Source organism: Acanthochromis polyacanthus, chromosome 15, assembly GCF_021347895.1.
Source record: "Acanthochromis polyacanthus isolate Apoly-LR-REF ecotype Palm Island chromosome 15, KAUST_Apoly_ChrSc, whole genome shotgun sequence".
Lineage (NCBI taxonomy): Eukaryota > Metazoa > Chordata > Actinopteri > Pomacentridae > Acanthochromis > Acanthochromis polyacanthus.
In genome coordinates, this window is record NC_067127.1 from 18,907,712 (window position 1) to 18,929,453 (window position 21,742).

Sequence of the window (21,742 nt, forward strand, 5' to 3'; positions counted from 1 at the left end):
AGTACATCATCGGCATCGGCGACGTGACCAATGGAGGGAAAACCACCCTCACCAACCGCCTGATCAAGAACCTGCCCAACTGTTGCGTGGTCCATCAGGATGACTTCTTCAAACACCAAGATCTGAATGAAGCTGGTGAAGATTCAATTCAATTTTATTTATATAGCGCCAATTACAGTCAAATTGTCTCAAGACGCTTTACAGAACCCACATGCCTGATCCCCGGAGCAAATCCTAAGGTGACAGTGACAAGGAAAACACCCTTTTAACAGGGAAAAAAATCCTTGAGCAGAACCCTGCTCTATATGAGGAGGTACCCATCTGCCTGCTGGCCGGGCGGGTTGAGAGGAACAGAAGAGGTAGAGAGGTAAAGGGGTAGAAGTAGAGAGGTAGAAGGGTAGAAGGGTGGAAAGGAGGAGGGATGGGAGAAGAGGGGCGTGGGGAACAAGGAACATATGACACACAGTTGGATACATGCATGACAAGATAAATGATACATACAAAGTACAAGCTACCATTTAAACTGATTCATAGTTTACTGTTATGGTGTACGACTCTGGCATTAAAAATACTACATATATAGCTGGTAGTAAAATTCAAACAGTAAGTAGATGAGCATATCAAGTATAGTAAGGGCGATGCAGAGTAGACTGGTGGAAATGGGCAGCTGGAAGCAGTGGGCTGGAGGAAGGTAAGCAGCAGCATCCCACAGTGGACATGATGGAGACTAGGCCAGTTTGTGGGACAGCAAGTGCAGATCTGAAGCATCCAGCTCTGGGACTAGGGACACTCAGGGAAAGGACACAGGGAGAAACAGAGTGAGTGTATATAGTGCTATTCTTGCACAATATTTGTCACTTAATTGCCCTCAGGATACTGTCATTGAGCTTACCAGTTTTACATAACAGGCAGATGCTGCAGCTGATGATGCTGTAATTCACATAAACAAGGAAACAAGTCCATCAATTTGAATGTTAACAATACAAAATGAAAAGGTCATATACAGCTTTCCTATTGGGTTAAAGAGCCAACAAAAAAAAACATGAAAAATACTTTGTAAAAGCGAGAGGTCGGTAGCAGCTTTCATTTTTTCTTACAACTTTTCGGTGGCCCCCCCAAAATATCCGTTGTACCCCCCTGTGCCCCCCACCACCACCACCACCACTAAAATTAATCTGGATCCGCCCCTGGCTGTCATCACACTGCAAACACACAGGCCTTTGCTTTGAATCCTCTTTCCATAGCTGGCCTCATGTATGCCTTGTGCAACAGATGACAGTTTATGATTAAACCCATGCTGACAAGTGACTGCACAGCCTATCAGCAGAGGGGATTTCTGCTCAGGCTTGTGCAGGGGCAGCTAGACAGGACCCACAGTGCATGGATTCATTCCAGTTGCTTTCACTGGCTGCCACAGTAGATTTGCCTCTGTGCAGCAGGGATCTGGAACTGAACCTCCCCCTTGTGCATGAAAACACTCTGCAAACATGGTGAGTACACAACCTCTCTACAGTGTATGTCAGGTCTGGCGCACAGGGCTGCATAACCGCCTCACACACCTGTTGATATTTACTCACTCTCATAGTCTAAAACTCCACTTAATCGGGTTTCACTATAAACTAATACATGAAGATGTTCAGATAGATAAACAGCACAAATTGTCATGTGTGCCAGAGGGATTTTGCAGATATAGAAAATAAGCACCTTCTCCTGTCTCTGTGTTTGCATCGAGGTGCTGTGTTTGTTGAACACACGAGGTTTAAACCAGAGGGAGCTGAGTGTGTGCTGCTCATTCACTGCACAGATCGAGCAGATTAGAGCGTTGCTATGATACCTGTTGATGTCATTGTTCTGCTTCAGGCGGCGGTCATGACATCTGTTTGCTCTGCTGGCTTATAAGCATGACTGCTCATCTGACGACACACTGTGCAATAAAATCACATTTAACTATTGTTAATTGTTGGCCGTGCTGTTTGGATTCATCCTGGAGGCTGAATAAAACCAGCCTAACTGCCTATGTGTGACCATGTGACTCTGCATCATGTGTCAAGATTAGGAGGCGAGTGACCGGGAGGGAGCAGCACCCCCCTCCCACCACCACATACCTTTGAACCAGCTATTTTTTTAAACCAGGAATGCAGTCTCTGATTGCTTCCAGATGAGATTCTGCACAACCAATCACAGTTTGTGTTTGTGAAGCTGCCCCTCTCCAGTGTGCTGCACAGTTACCTCTGCTCTGTCCTCCCAGGCTGGTAAGATCCAGGGTCTGACTGAAGAGGAGAGGGCCCACCTACTCCCTCTGCTACGCAGCGCTCAGTGGGTGGAGGTTGTAGGACGGGACGCCATTTACAAAGAGTTTATATTCAAAGACTTCAATCAGGTTCTTATATATCATATATTATTACACTTAAAGCTGCTGTCCGGAGTTTGAATCGCAGCGTCTCCCAAAACGCTGTTGGTCCCAGCCTCCCTCCCTCTGATTTCGCCCCTTTATTTGTGCACGCGCGCAGTACATGAGAGAAGTGCCCGGAGTGCTGCAGCATCTTGCCTGTTTTGCTGTTTTCCCTTCTTCTGCATTTAGTACATTTAGTAAATAATAAAGGAATTACGTTAGAATGCTGTATTGAGTCTAACTTGTCCTAATACCAAAATAACATGAATCTGCTAGGACGAACGAGTAAAGTTTGAATATGTGATTACACTCGTGTATCCCTCTCGATGACGTTGTTTATCAAACTTAGTGCATTTACGCGTGTATATGTGTTAGATTGTTTATTTATTTCTATCTAGAGTTCAGAATTGCATGACTCCTCTGACGAAGAGTATGTCCCAGACGCCCCAACATCTTCCTCCAGAGGTCGGGCATCTAAACGAAGCCATCAGGCGGGCTATGGAGGCCGTGGTCGGGGAGCGAGGCGAGCACCCCGACCACAGCATCTAAACGAAGCCGTCAGGCGGGCTATGGAGGCCGTGGTCGGGGAGCGACGCGAGCACCCCAAGCCAAAAAACGTCCTGCAGTCTCTTGGCCTGACAAGCCGTGGGATTGGTAACTTTTCTGGAAGTTGCTGAGCCCTGATGCTCTCTCCTCCACAAGCAAAACAAATGTGCGCGCGGTTGCGTAGTGCGTAGCTCGCCCACCTCTGCATGGGCTTGCTTGCTGTGTGCGTAACCGTTGATTGACAGCATGACAAAGCTGAAGCTCGAATTTGATTGGTCGGCAGCAACCGGCGCTTTTTGGAATAACATGGGGGTCTATGAGAGGAAGGCGGAGCTCAGGAATAAATTTTCATATCGCGTTATTCTAACTTTATATTATAGTATCGAACTAGACTAACACATTTAAGCTTTGTTAAAAAATGATACATAAATTGAAAACAAACGGAAACTCCGGACAGCAGCTTTAACTTACACATCAATGTACATTTGTACTTATATGCATGCTTATATCTTTTTTAAAAAAAACAATTTTATTACTTTTCTAGGCTTTCGGATTTATGTCTAGAGTGGCTTTACAAGCAGAGAAGATGGATCATCATCCTGAGTGGTTCAATGTCTATAATAAGGTATTAAAAACTCATGCAATGCAGATTACATGCCAAAAGGGCTGGTACATTTGAAAGGTCATGAACATAAACATTAGTCTGTAAATAATGTAATCGTGACACTGAAGTGCCTCAGACCTGCATTCTTTATAACAGCCAGCAGGGGGCAACTCCTCTGGCTGCAAAAAGAAGTCAGATTGCATCGAAGTCTATGAGAAAATCAATCTATTCTCATACGATTTGTTCCCTCAGTAAACATTTTCCAAATGAGTTTAAGGTCTCAGCTGCTAGTTTCAGGAGTCTTCAGATACACCATGGCGTTCATTTAGTAAATCAGGGTCCCATATACAAAAAGTATGTTTTATGGTGGGGCTATCAAAATACAAAGCTTCAAAATGGTAGTCAACAAACCAATAGGCTGGGTGCGCACATTGGCTACGTCCATCTTCTTGCACATCAGTCTATGGTAACAATGATGGTCAAAGAATGTAGATTAAGATCTCTGGGGTTTCATATGTAACAAAAGAACCAATCCTATCAGTTTACAGGTGGCGCTTTCTGTGCTGTTGTTGTTTTTTTTTAGAATCGGTTTCCGGTTCCAGTCTGGTTTAGCTGAATTACACCAGTTTTACAATTTGCCACTGAACAGCATGAAATGGTTTAACAGTGTAGAGCTGTAGGTGAGCTGGTGTGCTCAAGCTACAGTGAACGCGATAGAACGGGGCATGGACTTCATATATCTGGACAAGAAGGCAGGAAGGCATTAAATCCATGATTGGTGAGGGACCCCTTTACTATGGGGATCCTGTGCTACAGTTAGTTGGATTTTAAAATTTAACTTATTAACCATGCTTACTATTCAGCTACTTTTTAGTTTCACTACTGGTTATTTTTGGTTCAGTGTCTGTCTGTAATAAGGTTAGAGTAGGTGATCATTCATACTCACAGATCTCCACTCTCTCCTCCATCTTCCTTTGTTCATGCAGGTCCAGATCACTCTCAGCACACATGACTGTGGAGGTCTGTCTCAGCGTGACATCACTTTGGCCACCTTCATCGACCAGGCATCTCTGATGTGACATCCGACACTTCAGCAGTAAAAGCTGAAGTTGTCAGAAGACGCAGCTCTTCGTACAGTCATTCAACAGAAAAATCTCTGATGTGACCTGCAAAATCCAAAGAATTAGAATCAGTTGTTAGAGTAGACTGCAAGGATCAAAGTGTGCTTATAAAAATATGCTGATGTTAAGAGTTCTACATGGTGAAAAAATGCTACTAGCTAAAGAAAATGTTAAAATTGTGCTTACAAAATCAGATCTTAAGAGCTGAAGTAATTTCTTAGCAACCATTCCAGTTATAGCATTCACAGTGAAACATTTGTTTTTCTGAACCAACCAGTGTCTTATGTGCCGAATGTTTTTGTATTGTGTGAGTAAAATGTTGTTCTCTGTCAAACTGTCCTTGCTGTAACTGAAAAATGACCAGGAAATGGTTTTATCATCAGACTGAATGCATTTTATTGAAAACACGACATTGTAGAGCCATCTGCTGTGGTCAACTAAGCGCCTAGTGGGTGTTTGCTGTTTCAACCATCAGATGTTTCCTAACGTAAATCACGTACATAAGAATGTACCAAACAGAGAAATCTCTTTAAACATTGTACATTCACAATCTCACATGTGATGAGACAGTGTGCAGAGCTGTTCCAGTACTCTTAACCAAAAAAACAACAAAAAAATGACCAGTTTTAAATCAACATCTCTCTCTCGTGTTCTTAAGGTTGTATTTAGATGTATAATATTTTAAGTTTTGCAAGAGTAGCAGACTTTAATGAAGCCAAATCCCTTATAAACGTGGAAAAAAAAACTGCTACGACAACATAAGTACCAACAGTTATTATTGCTACATAATGCCACCAAAGCACATGACAGATTGCACACTGTCTGCGTAGGGCAATCACTGCGACTTACTGCTTCAAGAGGAATTTACAAGAAAAGTCTTTATTCAAAATAGATCTCTTGGCCATTCAATCATCAAATGTTTTGAGGATGTTTCCTCAAAGCAAACAGGATGAACTGAAAAAGTCTTTTTTGTTGCACAGGCATGAGTTTCCCAAACTTGTGACTGGGGCAAAATATTTCAGGATGGACACCGATGATGGTTTGATCTTGAATCATTAGTTTCATCAGTCTTTTAACCAGGCACGGACTAAAAGATGGGAAAATCCTTGTACGTGTAAGAACCTAAATACATTCATGTCTAATCTCTTTAAAACTTTTCAGTATGTAAAAACACAACTGCTGAAAACACTCACAAAAAGACTCAACAATGAAGCGATTAATGAACACCCAGTGGTCACACAAATGCTCAGATTACACTAATAAATGCTGGTAAGCTGTCATTCAGTATGATGCTCCTAATCAATCTCTTGAACAGTAATAGCAGAGCATTCCCCTCTGTTTCACTTCATAAAAGGAAAAGTTACATATTGCACAAACATGGACATAATTTCAACAATATTAGGAAAGCACATGAAATCAAGAGAACAAGGTCCTTTTGGTGTTACAGTATGCATTGTTAAGTTATCAACCTGTTAGTAAATGTGTACATATCCTGCTGAATGGATAAAATACAGTAGATCCACATTCAGACACGGCAGACAGTGGGTTTCTCCCAATAACAACAACAGAAAAACAGCTATCTAATCTGTCAGTCTGTGGATCAAAAACCTTAATCACAGTGGATCTATTTCCTGTCGGCGTCTGCGTATTTAAGAACACTTTGTTATAGTTTGTCAACACTGAAGTTTGGGATGTGAGAAATGGGAAACAGAATGTGTTTCAGTGGCTGAATGAATTTGTATTGAGTGAAAACTGAGGTAGATTGAGTTAGGAGACAAATTATGACAACAAGGTGTTACACAAACAGATGACTGTGCAGACTACAGAGGAGTTATTGAGATCCTGCAACTGGATAATATTAGAGTCAACTGGGGCTTTAAAGACATGACAGTCTAGTCTACTAGACAAGTCAGCTACTGTGCAGAAGTCTTTCCTAATTCTGAAAAAATAACCACAATCAGTGATACAATCAAACTGGCTGATAAGCTTTGGATTCCACTTCCAAAATACTAATGCCCTTGTTCTCCCTTATTTAAATTTAAAAGCAGTTTCATTAAACATTATTGACATTAAAAGCTCCCATTATTCAAATCATTCTCCCACTGTCTAACAATTCAACTCTTGTAGGTGGATCACAAATGCAGATTAAAACAAAATGAAGTGCTAATAAGCCAAACACGTCCAAACTTCTGCCATATCATCAGATCTGCAGCTTCAAGTGATTTACAGATTAACCTGATATGTTCTTGCAGTGCTTTTACATGAAACAAAGAGAACTGCTACATGAAAGAGATAACAGCATGGCTGGTCTGGAGCAGTACGCCAGCTTTCATGCTAGAGGGCAGCACAGCGGTTCTAATAAGTTTTCAGTGGTTCCTGTGTTTGCTGAGTCATCACTGAGTGAAGCAGCGATGGCAACGAGCTGAACTGTTCTGGCATCAAAAAGAACTGAATGGTCTTGCTATGCAATTGCTAGAAATCATGACAGACACGTATTAAAAACTAAAATTGAAATGGATTTTTAAAACTAAAACACACTTAGAACACAATTAAAAGACTAAAACTTGTTTGGACCCAGTCATTTCTGCTCTGTTCCCTTTCGGTGCAGAGCTACAAGCGGTTTCTGATTAAAATGACCGTGGCTTGTGCTTCAAAGTTCTTTGCAGATGTTTTCCGTATGATGTATGGATGCAATATAAGGCAACCTTTGAGCGCATAGCTCAGTTCTGGTAGGCGAGGAGCGTGTTTCCCTGCGTGTGGTGGGGTCGGGCTTGGAGAGCCAACTCCAGTTTCAGTGGGCTTTGCCGTTGCCGTTCATGTGGTTGGTGCTTGGCTTCACTTCAGTGCTGTAGAGACAGTCCAGGAAACCTCGGGAGATCTCCGTCACCATGGATCTGTCTGGGATGGACTGGGCCATGCCGTAGATCGCTCCCTGGAACAGCAGGAAGACATGAGCGAGTTTACGGACAGATAATAATAAGGGAAGCGTATAATCAGAGCTGCGTCCACAGAAACGCATAAGCTGTCTGTGGTGTTCACAGTTTTTGAAGTATTGCTTTTTATTTTTATGGTTTAACTTCTTTTTATAAAGATGTCTTAACTATTTGCAAGTATTTTCCTCGTGCTTTCTTTAAACTGTATACACAGCGATGCAGAGAGTAGCTGTATTATTATATTTTTCCATTCCCAAATGTGGCACATTTTTAATGTCTGCTGGAACTGTGTCAGGAGCTGAGCCTTTTTGGAGTTTTGGGCGTCTGGAATCAAAAGATTTCTTGTACTTCGACAATGAACTTCTTGTCATCCAGGCTGACACAGCAATGCTGTCCCAATACAAGCCTCGAGCACAGAAACAGCAGAGGAGGAAAATGTGCACGAGGCAGAGCTGACTGACACACATGCACCTGCTAGAATGGAAACAGATTGTCTCTGGCAGGTGTGTTTAAGCCCTTTAACAAAACACAACCAGATCCTGAGGCACTTAAAGGCAGCAGCCAACAGCTAATGTACATGCAGGGGATGTCACAGGTTCCAGAAGACCAGAAGAAGAATTAATTAATGTGTATGTCATTTAATTTTCGTTAATATTTTCAAATCAAACTATCAACTGTTAGCCTGGCATGCGTCTTCTGCTTGTTAATTTTCATTTAAGGGAAATATTTGATTGATTAAAGTATTCATCTGTCAATACTGACTTGCCAACATTATAATGAATCCCTACTGTACATTTCTAAGTTAATTCATTTTAATTTATAAACTACTGATCATGATTTGTTTGATTCTTCAGCAGGAACTATATTTCCACCCCTGAGCAGTATAATGCTCTGCCTATAGCCATAGTACCTCCACTTATGCTATGCAAATGAGGGCACAGCCTCTTTCAGTTCCCTCAAGTGTTGCCCTCAGTGTGATGTATGCTGCCAGCAAACCTGCCTGGCACAATAGTGGTATATGCCAGCTGGGTGGAGCTTCCACTCAACAGAAACCTGTCACAAACACAAACCAGCTGCTTTTGTCAACTTGAATTGATGGTTCGTACAAGAAGAAAACAAAATGCCACGTGTGCCAACAGCATAGCAAACAGTACAGTCTGCCAAATAAATGCTTTTCACATGGTTTGTCGAACTTAGATGCAAGCGCTACAAAGATGAAGTAGATGTAGGTTATTAATGACGGAAGAACATGTTTTAAATTGACACTAAAATGATGGGATATTCTCCGTTTTGGGTCCAATGACCATTATATTTGCTGCACTGTGCTGTATAGACGGTTTGTCTATAAGTGGCAGCTCTGATATAGAATGACAAGCTGCTATTCCAACATATAAGAGGTTATACTGCAGAATATGTAGTATCAAGGCTAAAATGGCATGGTATTGATTCTGAGAACCTGCTTTAGACCATTAAAGCTTTGGCCAGACAGCATGATCCTTTCTAATCATAAGTAATTCATGAAGTTGCTGCTGTTGTCCCACATATATAAATGGCACAACTCTCTCGCTCTCTGTTGCAGTCTGATGCTGCAGGTTTTTTAATAAAATCAAAAGAAAAGACTCTAACAAACAGCTGGAAGCAACAAACTGAACTGCAGCTCCTGTTAAAGTTTTGTTAAAATCTGGATGACATTCATTATGGCAGAGTCTCTGTTAATACTACCTGCTACTGTTTTCATCTCATTAAAATGTTGCTTTTATTGACATTTCAGTGGTAGGGTGAAATTGTGGTGCAAAGTGAATGTGAAAGATGTTTACTGATTTTGGCAGCAACCTTTTTCTCTGGCTGTCTGTGATGTTTAAGACCTACACCAGCAGTCAAGAGTTTGACACACTTTCTCATTGATTTGAATGAGAGTGTGTGTTGTGTATGTTGGTGCTGAAATGCTTTAAAACATCCCTTCCTAAGTGCTTCACACAAACCAGAGTACATTGCTTGAGCATGCTTATCTGCTAATGTGACTGCATGCGTGTCAGACTTGTGCTGTGTTGAAAATGGTATGCAAACATTAAGTCAGACCGAGTAAGATTGTGTCTTTTATGAAAACGTGACCACAAGTGTTTAGTCAAGTCATTTAGCATTGGGTTTGTAGTTAGTCGTGGTATTGTTCTAGAATGAGGCCTGTACTGTGAAGCATTTAACTCTTTATTTTCAGGTTGGATGCTGGTTTTCTTATCGCGGTACATCACCACGGTAACGTAAGGTGTACGCCTAAACTGTTCCTAACAAACCAGTTCTCCTGAAAAATGGCTCAACCATTCGTAAAAGATGATGTGGAGCTCACTGCACAGTTAGTGAGAGGGGAACATTAGAGTGTTTGTGGACCGCCTAAACCTGTTTGTTCTCCCTGACAACCACAGAAATGAGACAGAGGGTTTGTCCATTCTCAGCAGAGGGAACTTCAGTCTTCTTTGCTTTATTTTTTTTTCCTGTTGATGCAAACAATTTCAAATCAAGAGTTCTACAGGCCTGTTCTATGGCGGTGTAATAATAAAACACACTGATTAAAGCTGTAAATCCTTGTACTTGTTGACCTTATAGGTCTTGCAGTAAGCCTATTTACCGCTTCATTTTAGGTTTGAATGGTGTTTTTTGTATTCATCCTTCACTTGATCCTAAAACTGTTTAACTCCACCACAGATACAACATAAGAACAAAGCTAAAACTTACACGCCATAAGAAGAGGCTACGTCTAAGCAACACATTAATTTAATGGAATACACTACTACAATTAGAACTACTTGTTCCTTAATGGCAAGGCAGCAATATTAATAACCCTATTAACTTTCACACAGTCTGCATTGGTTGCCAGTTTTCCTTTCTGATTTTGGCAGCAGCAGCTGTGTTGCTTTTAGCCTGTATTAAAAAATAAATTATTATATTGGTTTATGATTATAGTTTGTCATTTTTGTGTGAAATGCGCAGCTATAAACCTGTTCATGTTTGCAACTGGTCATCTGCTGCCAACGCTGTCTTTTTTTATGTGAGAACGCGCTCACAGCTAGATCGAGGAACCCTGAGTTGACTTACCGGATTGATAACCAGCTTCTTGTGTCTGCTTACTGTGGTTGTTTTGTGGAATGAGTCCAGATAACAAAAACAAATCTGGGTATGTTGAACCTGCTTTGCAGCACAGGCCTCAAGTGTGTACATAAGCAGAACTAACTCACCATTCCTGTGGTTTTCTCTTTGGGGTTCTTCATGATAATGGCGACCTGCTCTTTGACATCGCGAATGAAGTGATCAGCAACTCCTGGCTGAGTGTGCAAAACCGTGCAACAAATGTGGATGCTGTGAAAGAGGAGATGATGCAGTTGTGGATGTTTGTCACACCATTAAATCCATCAAAGTACACGACCAGTCAAAAGTTTGGACACCCCTTCTCATTTAAGGGTTTTTATTTTCATGACTATTTATGTTGTAGATTCTCACTGAAGGCATCAAAAGTATGAATGATCACAGATGGAATTATGTAGAAAAGAATAAAAGTGTAAAATAAGAGTAAAGGCAAAAGGGCCAACAAGTGTTCAGCATCTCTGGGAACGTCTTAAAGACTGTTGGAAAACCATTTCAGGTGACTACCTCATGAAGCTCATCCAGAGAATGTCAAGAGTGTGTAAAGCAGTGATCAAAGCAAAGGGTGGCTGTTCTGAAGAATCTAAATTATATAACGGCAGGGTTCTCGCCAGCGCATTTCAGTGTAACAGCCCGTTACGCTGTCGTAACGGCCCGTTACGCTATCAGTTTAAAATATTGTTATGAGAGTGTGTGGCTCCGTCATGAGAGAGGGAGAGAGAGCAGCGTGTGTGAGTGTGAGAGAGGAGGAGCCGTTACCCTGATAAAAAATCCTGGTGAGAACCCTGAACGGTTTGACTTATTTCACATTTTTATTCTTTACTACATAATTCCACATGTGTTCATTCATAGTTTGATGCCTTCAGTGAGAATTTACAACGTAAATAGTCATAAAAATAAAGAAAACCCATTAAATGAGAAGGTGTGTCCAAACCTTTGACTGCCAGTCTACGGTTATTTGCTTTATACCTGGATGGAAACTGTAGTGTGTTCAGATTCCAGCCCTTTGACGTCAGTGCATTAGATAGAAGGAAAATATCAAAAACATCAGAGCCAATTGCCACGACTGACACCTCTGGATCCCCAAACACAAACACTCCTTTTATCTTGTTGATTCTGTCAAAAGAAAAAAAAGGAGACGAGTGAAGACAAATCCTAGCTTGAGAGTTCTTGTACTGTTATTACCATCACACTCAACCTGTGTGTCTTACTCTGTTTTGATCTTGCGCGCCGTGCTGACGATCTTCCTGGTGGTATCGACGTATCCGTTCTCTCCCATGTGCATCATGGTCGCCCAGCAGGCGGCGATGATTCCTCCCGGTCTGGAACCCGCTACAGAGGGTGACGCGTAGATTCCTCCCTGCCAGTCTGGTGCTACAAAGTACTGGTACTGACGGTACTTTTTATCACTGTAGAGGATCACGGAGGAACCTTTGGGGGCGTAGCCATACTGGAAAGAAATGCGACACATGGAAAGCAGAATTAAAATAACTACAACTGTGGCCAAGTGCCAATGGAGACTGACCATTTCACTGCACATACGACACATTTAATGTCAGTGAGGGAAAATTGCAGGTAAGATTAAGGCAGGTTTAATGTGAAGGGAATTAGCAGCCACTCCCTACCTTGTGGGTGTCTGCAGAGATGCTGGTAACACCTTTTACCCTGAAGTCGAACCGTGCCAGTGGGTAACCAGCCTTTTCCATGAAGACTATGAGAAAACCACCCAGACAGGCATCCACATGCAGCGGGATGTTGTAGCGTACAGCCAGCTGCAACACACCGAGGGAAAGTGTCAGAGACTTGACTTCCCTGTTTTTTTTTTGGAACTGACTTAAAAGGAAAAATGTTGTGCTTCTAACCTTGGCGACTTCCTCAACAGGATCCATGATTCCATGAGGAAACTGAGGAGCTGAGCACACAAGCATGGCTGTGTTCTTGCTGATGGCTCTCCTCATGGCCTTGAAAGAGAACAAACAACATGAGATTAACTCATGTCTGAAAATAGCAGTGAGTTAGCACATACTCCATCCTCACCTTCACATCTACTTTCATTGTTTTCTTGTCCAGGGGAATGTGAACAAGCTTCATCCCAAAGTAATGTGCTGCTTTGTCAAAAGCTGCGTGGACGCTCACAGGTGCAAGACTGCAGAAGTTGGAACGAAACACAAGAGTAATTGTACAACTTGCTCTGGTGACAAGCCTTGAACTGGGCTCATGTTTTATGATCTCAGCTTACATTTCAGGGTATTTGACGCCTCGTTCATGCGCCATGTCTCTGTATGCTTTGCAGGCCATCAGAATGCTCTCAGTTCCTCCTGACGTCACCTGGGCAAAGCAGAAGTAAAGATTTGCCCCAGTTTCGTTGTACGTCACACAATGACAATAAAGGCTTTGATTTGATTCGTCAGATCAGGTTTCTGAGCATGTACTGTTTGGTGACTTACTGTCCCACAGGAGTTGTGTCCACCGTGGAACAGTGTGCACGTCATTCTAACAACCTCTGCTTCCATCTTTCTTACACCAGGAAAGATGTCTGGGTGAAGTGGGTTGCTCCAGGCAAACTCTCCATACACCTAAAAAAAAGACAAACATGAGTGGCAAAAGAAATAAAGAGTCAGTTAATCATCATCTAACTCAATGCTGTTTGGTTAGATCGTTGTCAGGTGTTACTTTAACAAGCATAAAAGCGCTACATCAACATACTTCAAGAATTAATCTATTATTTCCGGCAGCAGGAGGAACAGAAAGCCAGAGAACAGCCTTTTAAACTGGCCCAACTTAATGAAGACTGCTAGTACCAACTTATTTAACGCTTATTGAACGTTAAATAAGTTAGTGTTGGTTAATCAATCCATTCTGTAGGACATAATGGTTTGGCTGCACCTCAGAATCATTCTTCTACAGGCGAAAAACTCCTCTGGCTTGTTTGTAGCTCTTTAAACCAATCACAGTTGTTTTGGGCACAACTATGTGACGGATTCGGCTTCAGTGTTTCCTCAAAATAGTGCAGGGTAGAACACTGACATTCAATTGATAATCTACTGAAAAAAAAAACCTAGCAGGGCTGTCTTACTGCATGTTTCAAATCCTCTCCAAACTTTCAACTTTTGTCTACCCTCAGCTTATCTCCTGTGAGTGAGACTATTCAGGAGATGATTTCACACTGATATCACATTAAAGAGATAAGATGAGATAATCCTTGTTTTTCCCCATGCCAGGGGAAATTCACATTGTTACAGCAGCTTATGGAGCAATAAACACAGCAGTAGTAATAAAATAATAATAAAATAGTAATAATATTTACAATATGTACACGGATGAGAAATGAGAATGAAATAAATCAGTCGTTGGCGTAGCTGCACTGTGTTTATCGGATTTCCAGAGTGTCGAGTGTAAATTTTGCAGACAGCAGTTTGAATATCACAGCTCAATAACCAACCCGACATATCATCTATAAACTTGTTTGCACCATATCCCTACATAATTCTTGTATTGCTGTTATTATTTCAGTATAAAATAATCAGGTTCAAATTATTTATATGCAGCAAATACTACCTTTTAATGTTTATTTATAATTTCTCTACTCTAATAAAGCTAGCACTTAAGAGTGTAGTCAGCACAGTGTGAGTTAGTTTGTTAAACTAGAGATAATGTCCAGATTCCTTTCTCCCGGACCAACTGATGGACTCAAGAGTATGTATGATCTCAGTCCACTAAGATTTTCTTTTCAGGACTACAGCCGACTGTGAGTTCTGAACAAACCAAGGCAGCACTGCTCTCATTAAAAGGAATGAAGAGAAGAAGAAACTGTAACTAACAGAAACATGTATTCAAGCTTGACCTTGGCTTCTGTGCTTGGAATGCCAGAGTCCAAAGATGTAGACAAAGATGCATACCTTCACCAGGAGCTTAGTCAGTGTTTCATCACACCAGTACACTGCACCCGAAACACAGCCTTTCTCCCACTTCACCTCATCTGTAAAGACATGTCAAGTCCTTAGAAATCATTGGTTTTCTCAAAGACACTTTTTTTTTCAAAGAAACTAAGAGGCCACAAGCTTTCTTATAAGTAAAAAAGATTAGAAACACTCTTGAGAATGTGAGCCACAGAGGCTGTGAACTGGAGCTTCAGGGATGAATGAGGACTTACTCAGGGTCTCGTACTCTTTGATTTTTTCCATTACTTGGCTCTGGGAGAGGCCTTTAGAGGGCAGCTCTTTAGTGTAACTCATGCCTTCTTTTAGAGTACACAAACTAGCAGACATGTCGTCCAAAGCCTTGTTCAGCTGGCTCTGAATCTGATACAAAGAGATAACAGAGTTACTTTACTGCCATCAAATGTCTACTCAAGAAAAACAACAGCACAATAAAGCCTGTCATTCCCTAAAACGAATAAAGGTGAAGTAACAATGTGACCGACTGACCACAAGTAACCACATGTTATCATCAGTGCGTGACGGTAAGTATGCCAAAGGTCTGACTCCCCCTCCTCCCCCTCCCCCCTTCCCCCCTTCCCCCCTCTTGGATAAGCAGTCATCCAAGACTGACTCATAGGAGCCTCGGATGACAGAGTCACTGCACATCTGCTGGGAAAAGAAGGAACAGATTTACCACTGATACTTACTGCCGCGCCAACGAAGGGTATTTTTCTGATGAGTCGAAAGCACTGCTTCTTGATTCTCGACGCGAGACCTATTAGCGAAGGAGACAAAGCAGCAGCTGTGGTGAAACTCTGGCACACGCTCAACCACAAATATTAAACAGCTGACTGTGGCCTATAATCACACGTTAAGACGAGATGTGGTCTGTGAGCATTTTTTTTGGCGTATCACAAGACGTATTATTCTGACCATAGAAGCACTGAAGAGCTGCTTTAGTCCAAGAATCCTCCACTGACCTCTCAGTCTCTGAGAACTACAGTAAGATGGAGGTGCTGACCTTGCAGCCGAGGAATTTACACACGTGGACAAAATTGTTGGTACCCCTCAGTTAAAGAAGGAAAAACCCACAATTCTCACTGAAATCACTTGAAACTCACAAAAGTAACAATAAATAAAAATTTATTGAAAATTAAATAATCAAAATCAGCCATCACTTTTGAATTGTTGATTAACATAATTATTTAAAAAAACAAACTAATGAAATAGGGCTGGACAAAAATGATGGTACCCATAACTTAATATTTTGTTGCAAAACCTTTTGAGGCAATCACTGCAATTAAACGATTTCTGTATTTGTCAATGAGCGTTCTGCAGCTGTCAACAGGTATTTTGGCCCACTCCTCATGAGCAAACAGCTCCAGTTGTCTCAGGTTTGATGGGTGTCTTCTCCAAATGGCATGTTTCAGCTCCTTCCACATATGTTCAATGGGATTCAGATCTGGGCTCATAGAAGGCCACTTTAGAATAGTCCAACGCTTTTCTCTCAGCCATTCTTGGGTATTTTTGGCTGTGTGTTTTGGATCGTTGTCCTGTTGGAAGACCCATGACCTGCGACTGAGACCAAGCTTTCTGACACTAGGCAGCACATTTCTCTCCAGAATGCCTTGATAGTCTTCAGATTTCATCGTACCTTGCACACTTTCAAGACACCCTGTGCCAGATGCAGCAAAGCAGCCCCAAAACATTACTGAGCCTCCTCCATGTTTCACCGTAGGGACAGTGTTCTTTTCTTCATATGCTTGGTTTTTGAGTCTATGAACATAGAGTTGATGTGCCTTACCAAAAAGCTCCAGTTTGGTCTCATCTGTCCAAAGGACATTCTCCCAGAAGCTTTGTGGCTTGTCAACATGCATTTTTGCAAATTCCAGTCTGGCTTTTTTATGAGTTTTTTTCAGCAGTGGTGTCCTCCTTGGTCGTCTCCCATGAAGTCCACTTTGGCTCAAACAACGACGAATGGTGCGATCTGACACTGATGTACCTTGGCCTTGGAGTTCACCTTTAATTTCTTTGGAGGTTGCTCTGGGCTCTTTGGATACAATTCCAACGATCCGTCTCTTCAATTTGTCATCAATTTTCCTCTTGCGGCCACGTCCAGGGAGGTTGGCTACTGTCCCGTGGGTCTTGAACTTCTGAATAATAAGAGCCACTGTTGTCACAGGAACTTCAAGCTGTTTAGAGATGGTCTTATAGCCTTTACCTTTAAGATGTTTGTCTATAATTTTTTTTCGGATGTCCTGGGACAATTCTCTCCTTCGCTTTCTGTTGTCCATGTTCAGTGTGGTACACACCTTTTCACCAAACAGCAGGGTGACTACTTGTCTCCCTTTAAATAGGCAGACTGACTGATTATGAGTTTGGAAACACCTGTGATGTCAATTAAATGACACACCTGAGTTAATCATGTCACTCTGGTCAAATAGTTTTCAGTCTTTTATAGAGGTACCATCATTTTTGTCCAGGCCTGTTTCATTAGTTTGTTTTTTAAAATAATTATGTTAATCAACAATTCAAAAGTAATGGCTGTTTTTGATTATTTAATTTTCAATAAATTTTTATTTATTGTTACTTTTGTGAGTTTCAAGTGATTTCAGTGAGAATTGTGGGTTTTTCCTTCTTTAACTGAGGGGTACCAACAATTTTGTCCACGTGTGTAACCACTGACTGACTGATAGCACATCCAGAAAATCTTGTTGATTAAAGGCTTTGTTCTCAAGCATACTACAGAAACACTTAATACACTAATGGCACAGTATCCAGGAACCTTACTCACTAATTGCTCGGGCCACATTTATGAGATTAGCAGATGTAAAAATTTAACATTATGTTGACTGATTGCAAAGTACAGTAAGGCAGCCAAAATCTAGGAGCAACATCTCAAAAAGCTGCATGAACAACTACCTTTTCTTGTACATTATCTCTGATTCAGACAGTGGCAGGTCTACTTTGAAGCCATGCGTCATGTGTGAAAGATTACTTTCTTGCTGGAAGAGGAAGCCTTTGACCCAGACTACTCCCAGTGTGGTGAGGAAGGTCGCTCCGATGATCTGCCACGGCTCCAGGTGCGAGCAGTGCGAGTTGACCTGCTGCCGGCCCTCCTCCAGGTACAGCAGCAACATCTCCTTATACACCTCCAAGGCACTCTGGACACAGAGACACACGCATGCATTACAATATGATAAGACCACTGCACTAAGACAGCATTAAAATATAATAAAGCACAGAGCAACCATTACTCATGTTTCCATCGACTAATTACTGCATATTTCATACATTAAAGTGCCTCTCTGTTTGTTGATTTAACCCATAAAAATTCATCTGTCTGCATCAGAGTTACACATTTTAAGTTTTTTCCCCCTTAAAATATTATCATCCTGCTTTAAAATGGCTTTAAATGCAACTCTACAACATTGTTTCCTCTGGAATATTCTCAGAACAGCTCACTGACGACTCTACTCGAACACTGTAAAAGTACTTTACATCACACAATGGCCAGTTGTTATATTGGAGTAAACTGGTCATACACATTCAGACTAGAAACCAGTTTTATACATTCATTCTGCCAGATGACATTATTGGTTTTTCACATTTGTTGCTGAATCTGAATCTATACATTTCAGACTGTCATTGGTACACTGCAGTTTAAAGTGGAAATACTAAAGCATGGTGTTGACCGCTTACATAACCAACACCATATGGACAAGTTAATGTGGTGTAAGACTTCAGTTTACACCAGAGGGAGTTTTTAAGTTCGGAAGTCAGTATTTTTTTTTTTTTTTTTTGCTTTACTATTTTAAAATGGGGAAGTGACCACTTGTCAGTCACTGTTTGAGATCATCATGACTAATTTATTTCAAAATCATTCAATTTCAGCTTTAAAAAAAACATTTTTGAAACACGACACCTGATTTATAAATCTGCAATATATGCAGATGTATGGAAATTTAATTACAGCTGTAAATCTTTATATCACTATTATTATCAATACAAGCCCTAAATCTTAATATGCAAGACATATTTCACTCAATCAGTTTTTAAATTTCTGTAAATGTCACCCGACTTTCTGAAAATCTACCAACAACACATACACCATGAAACTTTTATGAAGGGATAACTTTGTCAGCAGTTAGGAAGTGACTAATCTTTAACAGTAACTTTTCCCAGTTATAAAACATTCTTTAACAACTAATCAACAACTTCTAATTAAAACACTGCACCTCTAGTATGTTAACTGTTACAAACGCAGGTTAGTATGATTTATGTGAAGCCCAGTAACACAAATGAAAGTACTTACATCAGAACTCATTGTCAGAGCTACAGAGTACTTTCTCCCCTCACACTACAATACAGTCTGCTCCTCGTTCACCAGGTGAGAGTGAGAAACCGCCCTCAGCGAACTGGACGACTATCAAGGGACTCCTCCCACCGTGTAAACCCGCAACAGCACATCCATCCAGCTGAGGGGATGTTTTGCAATCAGTCATGATCAGACAAGACAGGAAGTTCATCTGTGATCAGACGGAGCTTAAGACGATAATATACTTCTGAGCTTAAGTGTCAATAAAAGCTGAAATAATCTGCTGTAAATCCTAAAGTGAATGCAGTGATTTTTACAGTCTGGGACGATCTAACCAACCTTTTATCAGTGCAGTATGACAGGAAAATATCAACGCATGTAATTACCAAAGTGCAGCAAAATTATCTTTCCATTATCTCTTCCCTGTGGTGGTTTTACAGCACAATAGCAGGCAGCTTGATAGCAAGGACTCGCCACCTCAGCCACAATCAGATGGAGAAAGCTTAAGGTTCAAAAGACAATATCTTAGGCAATCACAATCTGTGCAGCCTGGGATAAACTTTGCTTAATAGTACAATGGTTCAAGTCTCCCTTGAGCAATAGAACACTTGTTTATGAGACCAGAAAGTTTCTCAACATCTTTTTTCAAGTTCAGAGGATGTGAGGTAATACTACAGCCTAATCATTTAGAGCATCATCAGCCAAGAGTGGAAAATGAATTCAGGTGAAAGTCATTTTTTCTTCAGTGAATCTTTAGTGGACGGCTGTGAGTGAGCCACAGGAGTCCTCCCCCTACCCAGACAACAGCTGCTACACCTGCCGGTTTGGACAGCATGTTCTCATACAGGTTTGGCAAGATCAGCAGCAACGAGCCGACTGGGAAGCAACAGAAGATCAGCCATTACCATGTGTTGAATGGGAGTCTTGACTTGAGGAGTTTTTACGTCAGACACAGAACAGAGTGTAGGCTAGTACAAAGACCATCTGTGACCTGTGATCTGTCATAGAGAAACAGATCAAACGGTGTCAGCAGATATCACTAAGAAGGACAGATCTGCTATCCAACACGTTTTCACCTACTGGTCCACACACACTTTTCCATTCCAACCATTCATCTTTGACTCAGGAAAACTTAAACCAAGGTAACACAAAGGCTCTTGGACCAGTATTGTCCCTCTCATTGTTAAGCAGTGGACGCCCATTCCTTTGCTCCCCCCCTCATGCAACATTTGACTATTCTCTAATGAGACCTTTTGTTGTCTCTGAGGGGAGGTCATGTTCTCATGGAAATGTACTGGGCGTGAGGTGGCTGCTCCTGGATACATCACCACGGTGTTCAAAGAGATGCAGAGACCACTCAGGGGAAAATAATTACAGCTGTGGTGTCTGACTGCAAAGCCTCAGGGAGGAGGTGAGGCTATCATAACATGAACTAACATTTAGATGAAAATCAAAATAAAGCTTCTTCACTGGGCTGACCTGGAGGAGTCCAGACATGGACAGACAGACTGGAAGTAGATTCTGCACTGACAGCAGATGTGTGTCAGACCAGCTGCCCTCTAGTGCTGAGTCTTTTGTCTGGCTGCTGCTGCTGATGTCTGCTATCAGCCAAAGTTGATTGTGCACATTTAAGGAAAGCCCAAAACCTTTTAACAGCTCTCTGGTGGCTCTTGCTGAGGGTTACGCTTTGTTTGAGCTTCCTGCAGGTTTATGTTGGACAGGATCTCTAATTTTACACAGTGGGGGCTACAGTAAACAATAGCAGGGAACTTTAAATCCTTTAAAGAGGAAGCATTTAATCAGATTGTGACTTAACAGAAGCCTAACATAGGAGCCTAGCATGAAACTATGAACATGTTTCCATTTTTTTTAATTTCAGGTATTTAAAGGTGTATGAAAACACAGTGTGCCCCCTTTCGTGCAAAGTGTCCAATTTCAGGGGCATCTTTGAGAGCAAAACAAGTCGATCATTAGCTCACTTCACTACTGATAAACAAGTCTTCGCTTCTTCAAGCGTCTTGTACCAGCACTGTCATCGTCCCGTCCACCTCACTGTGAGTAAGAGACGAAACTGACCAATGTGGCGGGACACCTACCCAGTAATCCATGTCGTCGAGGCAAACTGTCACCGAAAGTTCACCTTTTGGGTCCGCTTCTCGGGAAAGTCACCTCCAGCAGGCTGCTTTGAGTCTCCGGCTCTCATCTACATGCTACTATCAAACAGAGCAGCAAGCTAACCCTGATTCAGGAAGTGACCTACAGCCTCATAGGGCTGCGCGCTGTCTGCGCAGGCGTAGATGTGACAACGCTGTGGATGAGTCTCATCCCGTGGTGGCGACTTACCGCGAGATTTGCAGATCTGCTCTGTGAGCAGTAACGTGACGCGTTTTCAGGCTCACAGCTGGATGAGTTAGCAAAGAGCTGCTGCGGCGTTCAAGTGCTCTGCGTAAACGCCAAAACCAAGTCATATCAGAGCATTATTAACCAATTTAGTGACCAGGATTTTAGAAATTCTGAGATCAGCCATCTTCAGTCAGAGATTGAATTTCACTTCGGGGATGAATAAAGTGATTCTCTTCTATTCTATCATTAAATTAGATTACAATCAACTTTATTGTCACTGCACAGAGCAACAGTACTAAAACATGCAGTTTAGCATCTAACTATAAGTGCAAAAGAAGCAACAAAAGTACGCAATTAAAAATGTCCAAGTGGAATAGCTTTAAGGGCGTTGTGACTGTGTTATAATTTAAACAGTATGAGCAGAATTAAT

At 41.6% G+C, this 21,742-nt stretch overlaps 2 protein-coding genes and 1 long non-coding RNA gene across 3 annotated transcripts; 1 reads left to right on the plus strand and 2 right to left on the minus strand.

The window, feature by feature from the left end:
• Nucleotides 1–136: 136 nt before the first annotated feature.
• LOC110952669 (uncharacterized) lies at nt 137–1,095 on the minus strand. Its single transcript, XR_002595820.2, has 2 exons — nt 893–1,095; nt 137–789 (listed from the first exon to the last, which is right to left on the minus strand). It is a non-coding gene; the product is annotated as an uncharacterized LOC110952669 (long non-coding RNA).
• Nucleotides 1,096–1,326: 231 nt separating this feature from the next.
• On the plus strand, nt 1,327–5,045 carry pcbd1 (pterin-4 alpha-carbinolamine dehydratase/dimerization cofactor of hepatocyte nuclear factor 1 alpha). Its single transcript, XM_022196319.2, has 4 exons — nt 1,327–1,490; nt 2,249–2,380; nt 3,483–3,563; nt 4,529–5,045. The coding sequence occupies exons 1-4, from the start codon at nt 1,488–1,490 to the stop codon at nt 4,619–4,621; spliced, it is 309 nt and encodes a 102-aa protein (XP_022052011.1). The 5' UTR covers nt 1,327–1,487; the 3' UTR covers nt 4,622–5,045.
• A 478-nt stretch (nt 5,046–5,523) lies between these two features.
• Nucleotides 5,524–21,236, minus strand: sgpl1 (sphingosine-1-phosphate lyase 1). Its single transcript, XM_022196317.2, has 14 exons — nt 21,066–21,236; nt 17,650–17,815; nt 15,359–15,426; nt 14,885–15,032; nt 14,631–14,710; nt 13,179–13,307; nt 12,971–13,059; nt 12,769–12,877; nt 12,594–12,692; nt 12,357–12,503; nt 11,943–12,181; nt 11,701–11,847; nt 10,827–10,947; nt 5,524–7,595 (listed from the first exon to the last, which is right to left on the minus strand). The coding sequence occupies exons 1-14, from the start codon at nt 21,075–21,077 to the stop codon at nt 7,455–7,457; spliced, it is 1,695 nt and encodes a 564-aa protein (XP_022052009.1). The 5' UTR covers nt 21,078–21,236; the 3' UTR covers nt 5,524–7,454.
• Between the last annotated feature and the right edge of the window lie 506 nt (nt 21,237–21,742).

Coding starts and splice junctions, on each gene's coding strand:
- pcbd1 (XM_022196319.2), top strand. Junction 2,381..3,482: donor TATTCAAAGACTTCAATCAG/GTTCTTATATAT, acceptor TTACTTTTCTAG/GCTTTCGGATTTATGTCTAG. Junction 3,564..4,528: donor GGTTCAATGTCTATAATAAG/GTATTAAAAACT, acceptor TTGTTCATGCAG/GTCCAGATCACTCTCAGCAC.
- sgpl1 (XM_022196317.2), bottom strand. Junction 12,878..12,970: donor GGCGTCAAATACCCTGAAAT/GTAAGCTGAGAT, acceptor CAACTTCTGCAG/TCTTGCACCTGTGAGCGTCC. Junction 12,504..12,593: donor CTGTTGAGGAAGTCGCCAAG/GTTAGAAGCACA, acceptor GGTGTGTTGCAG/CTGGCTGTACGCTACAACAT.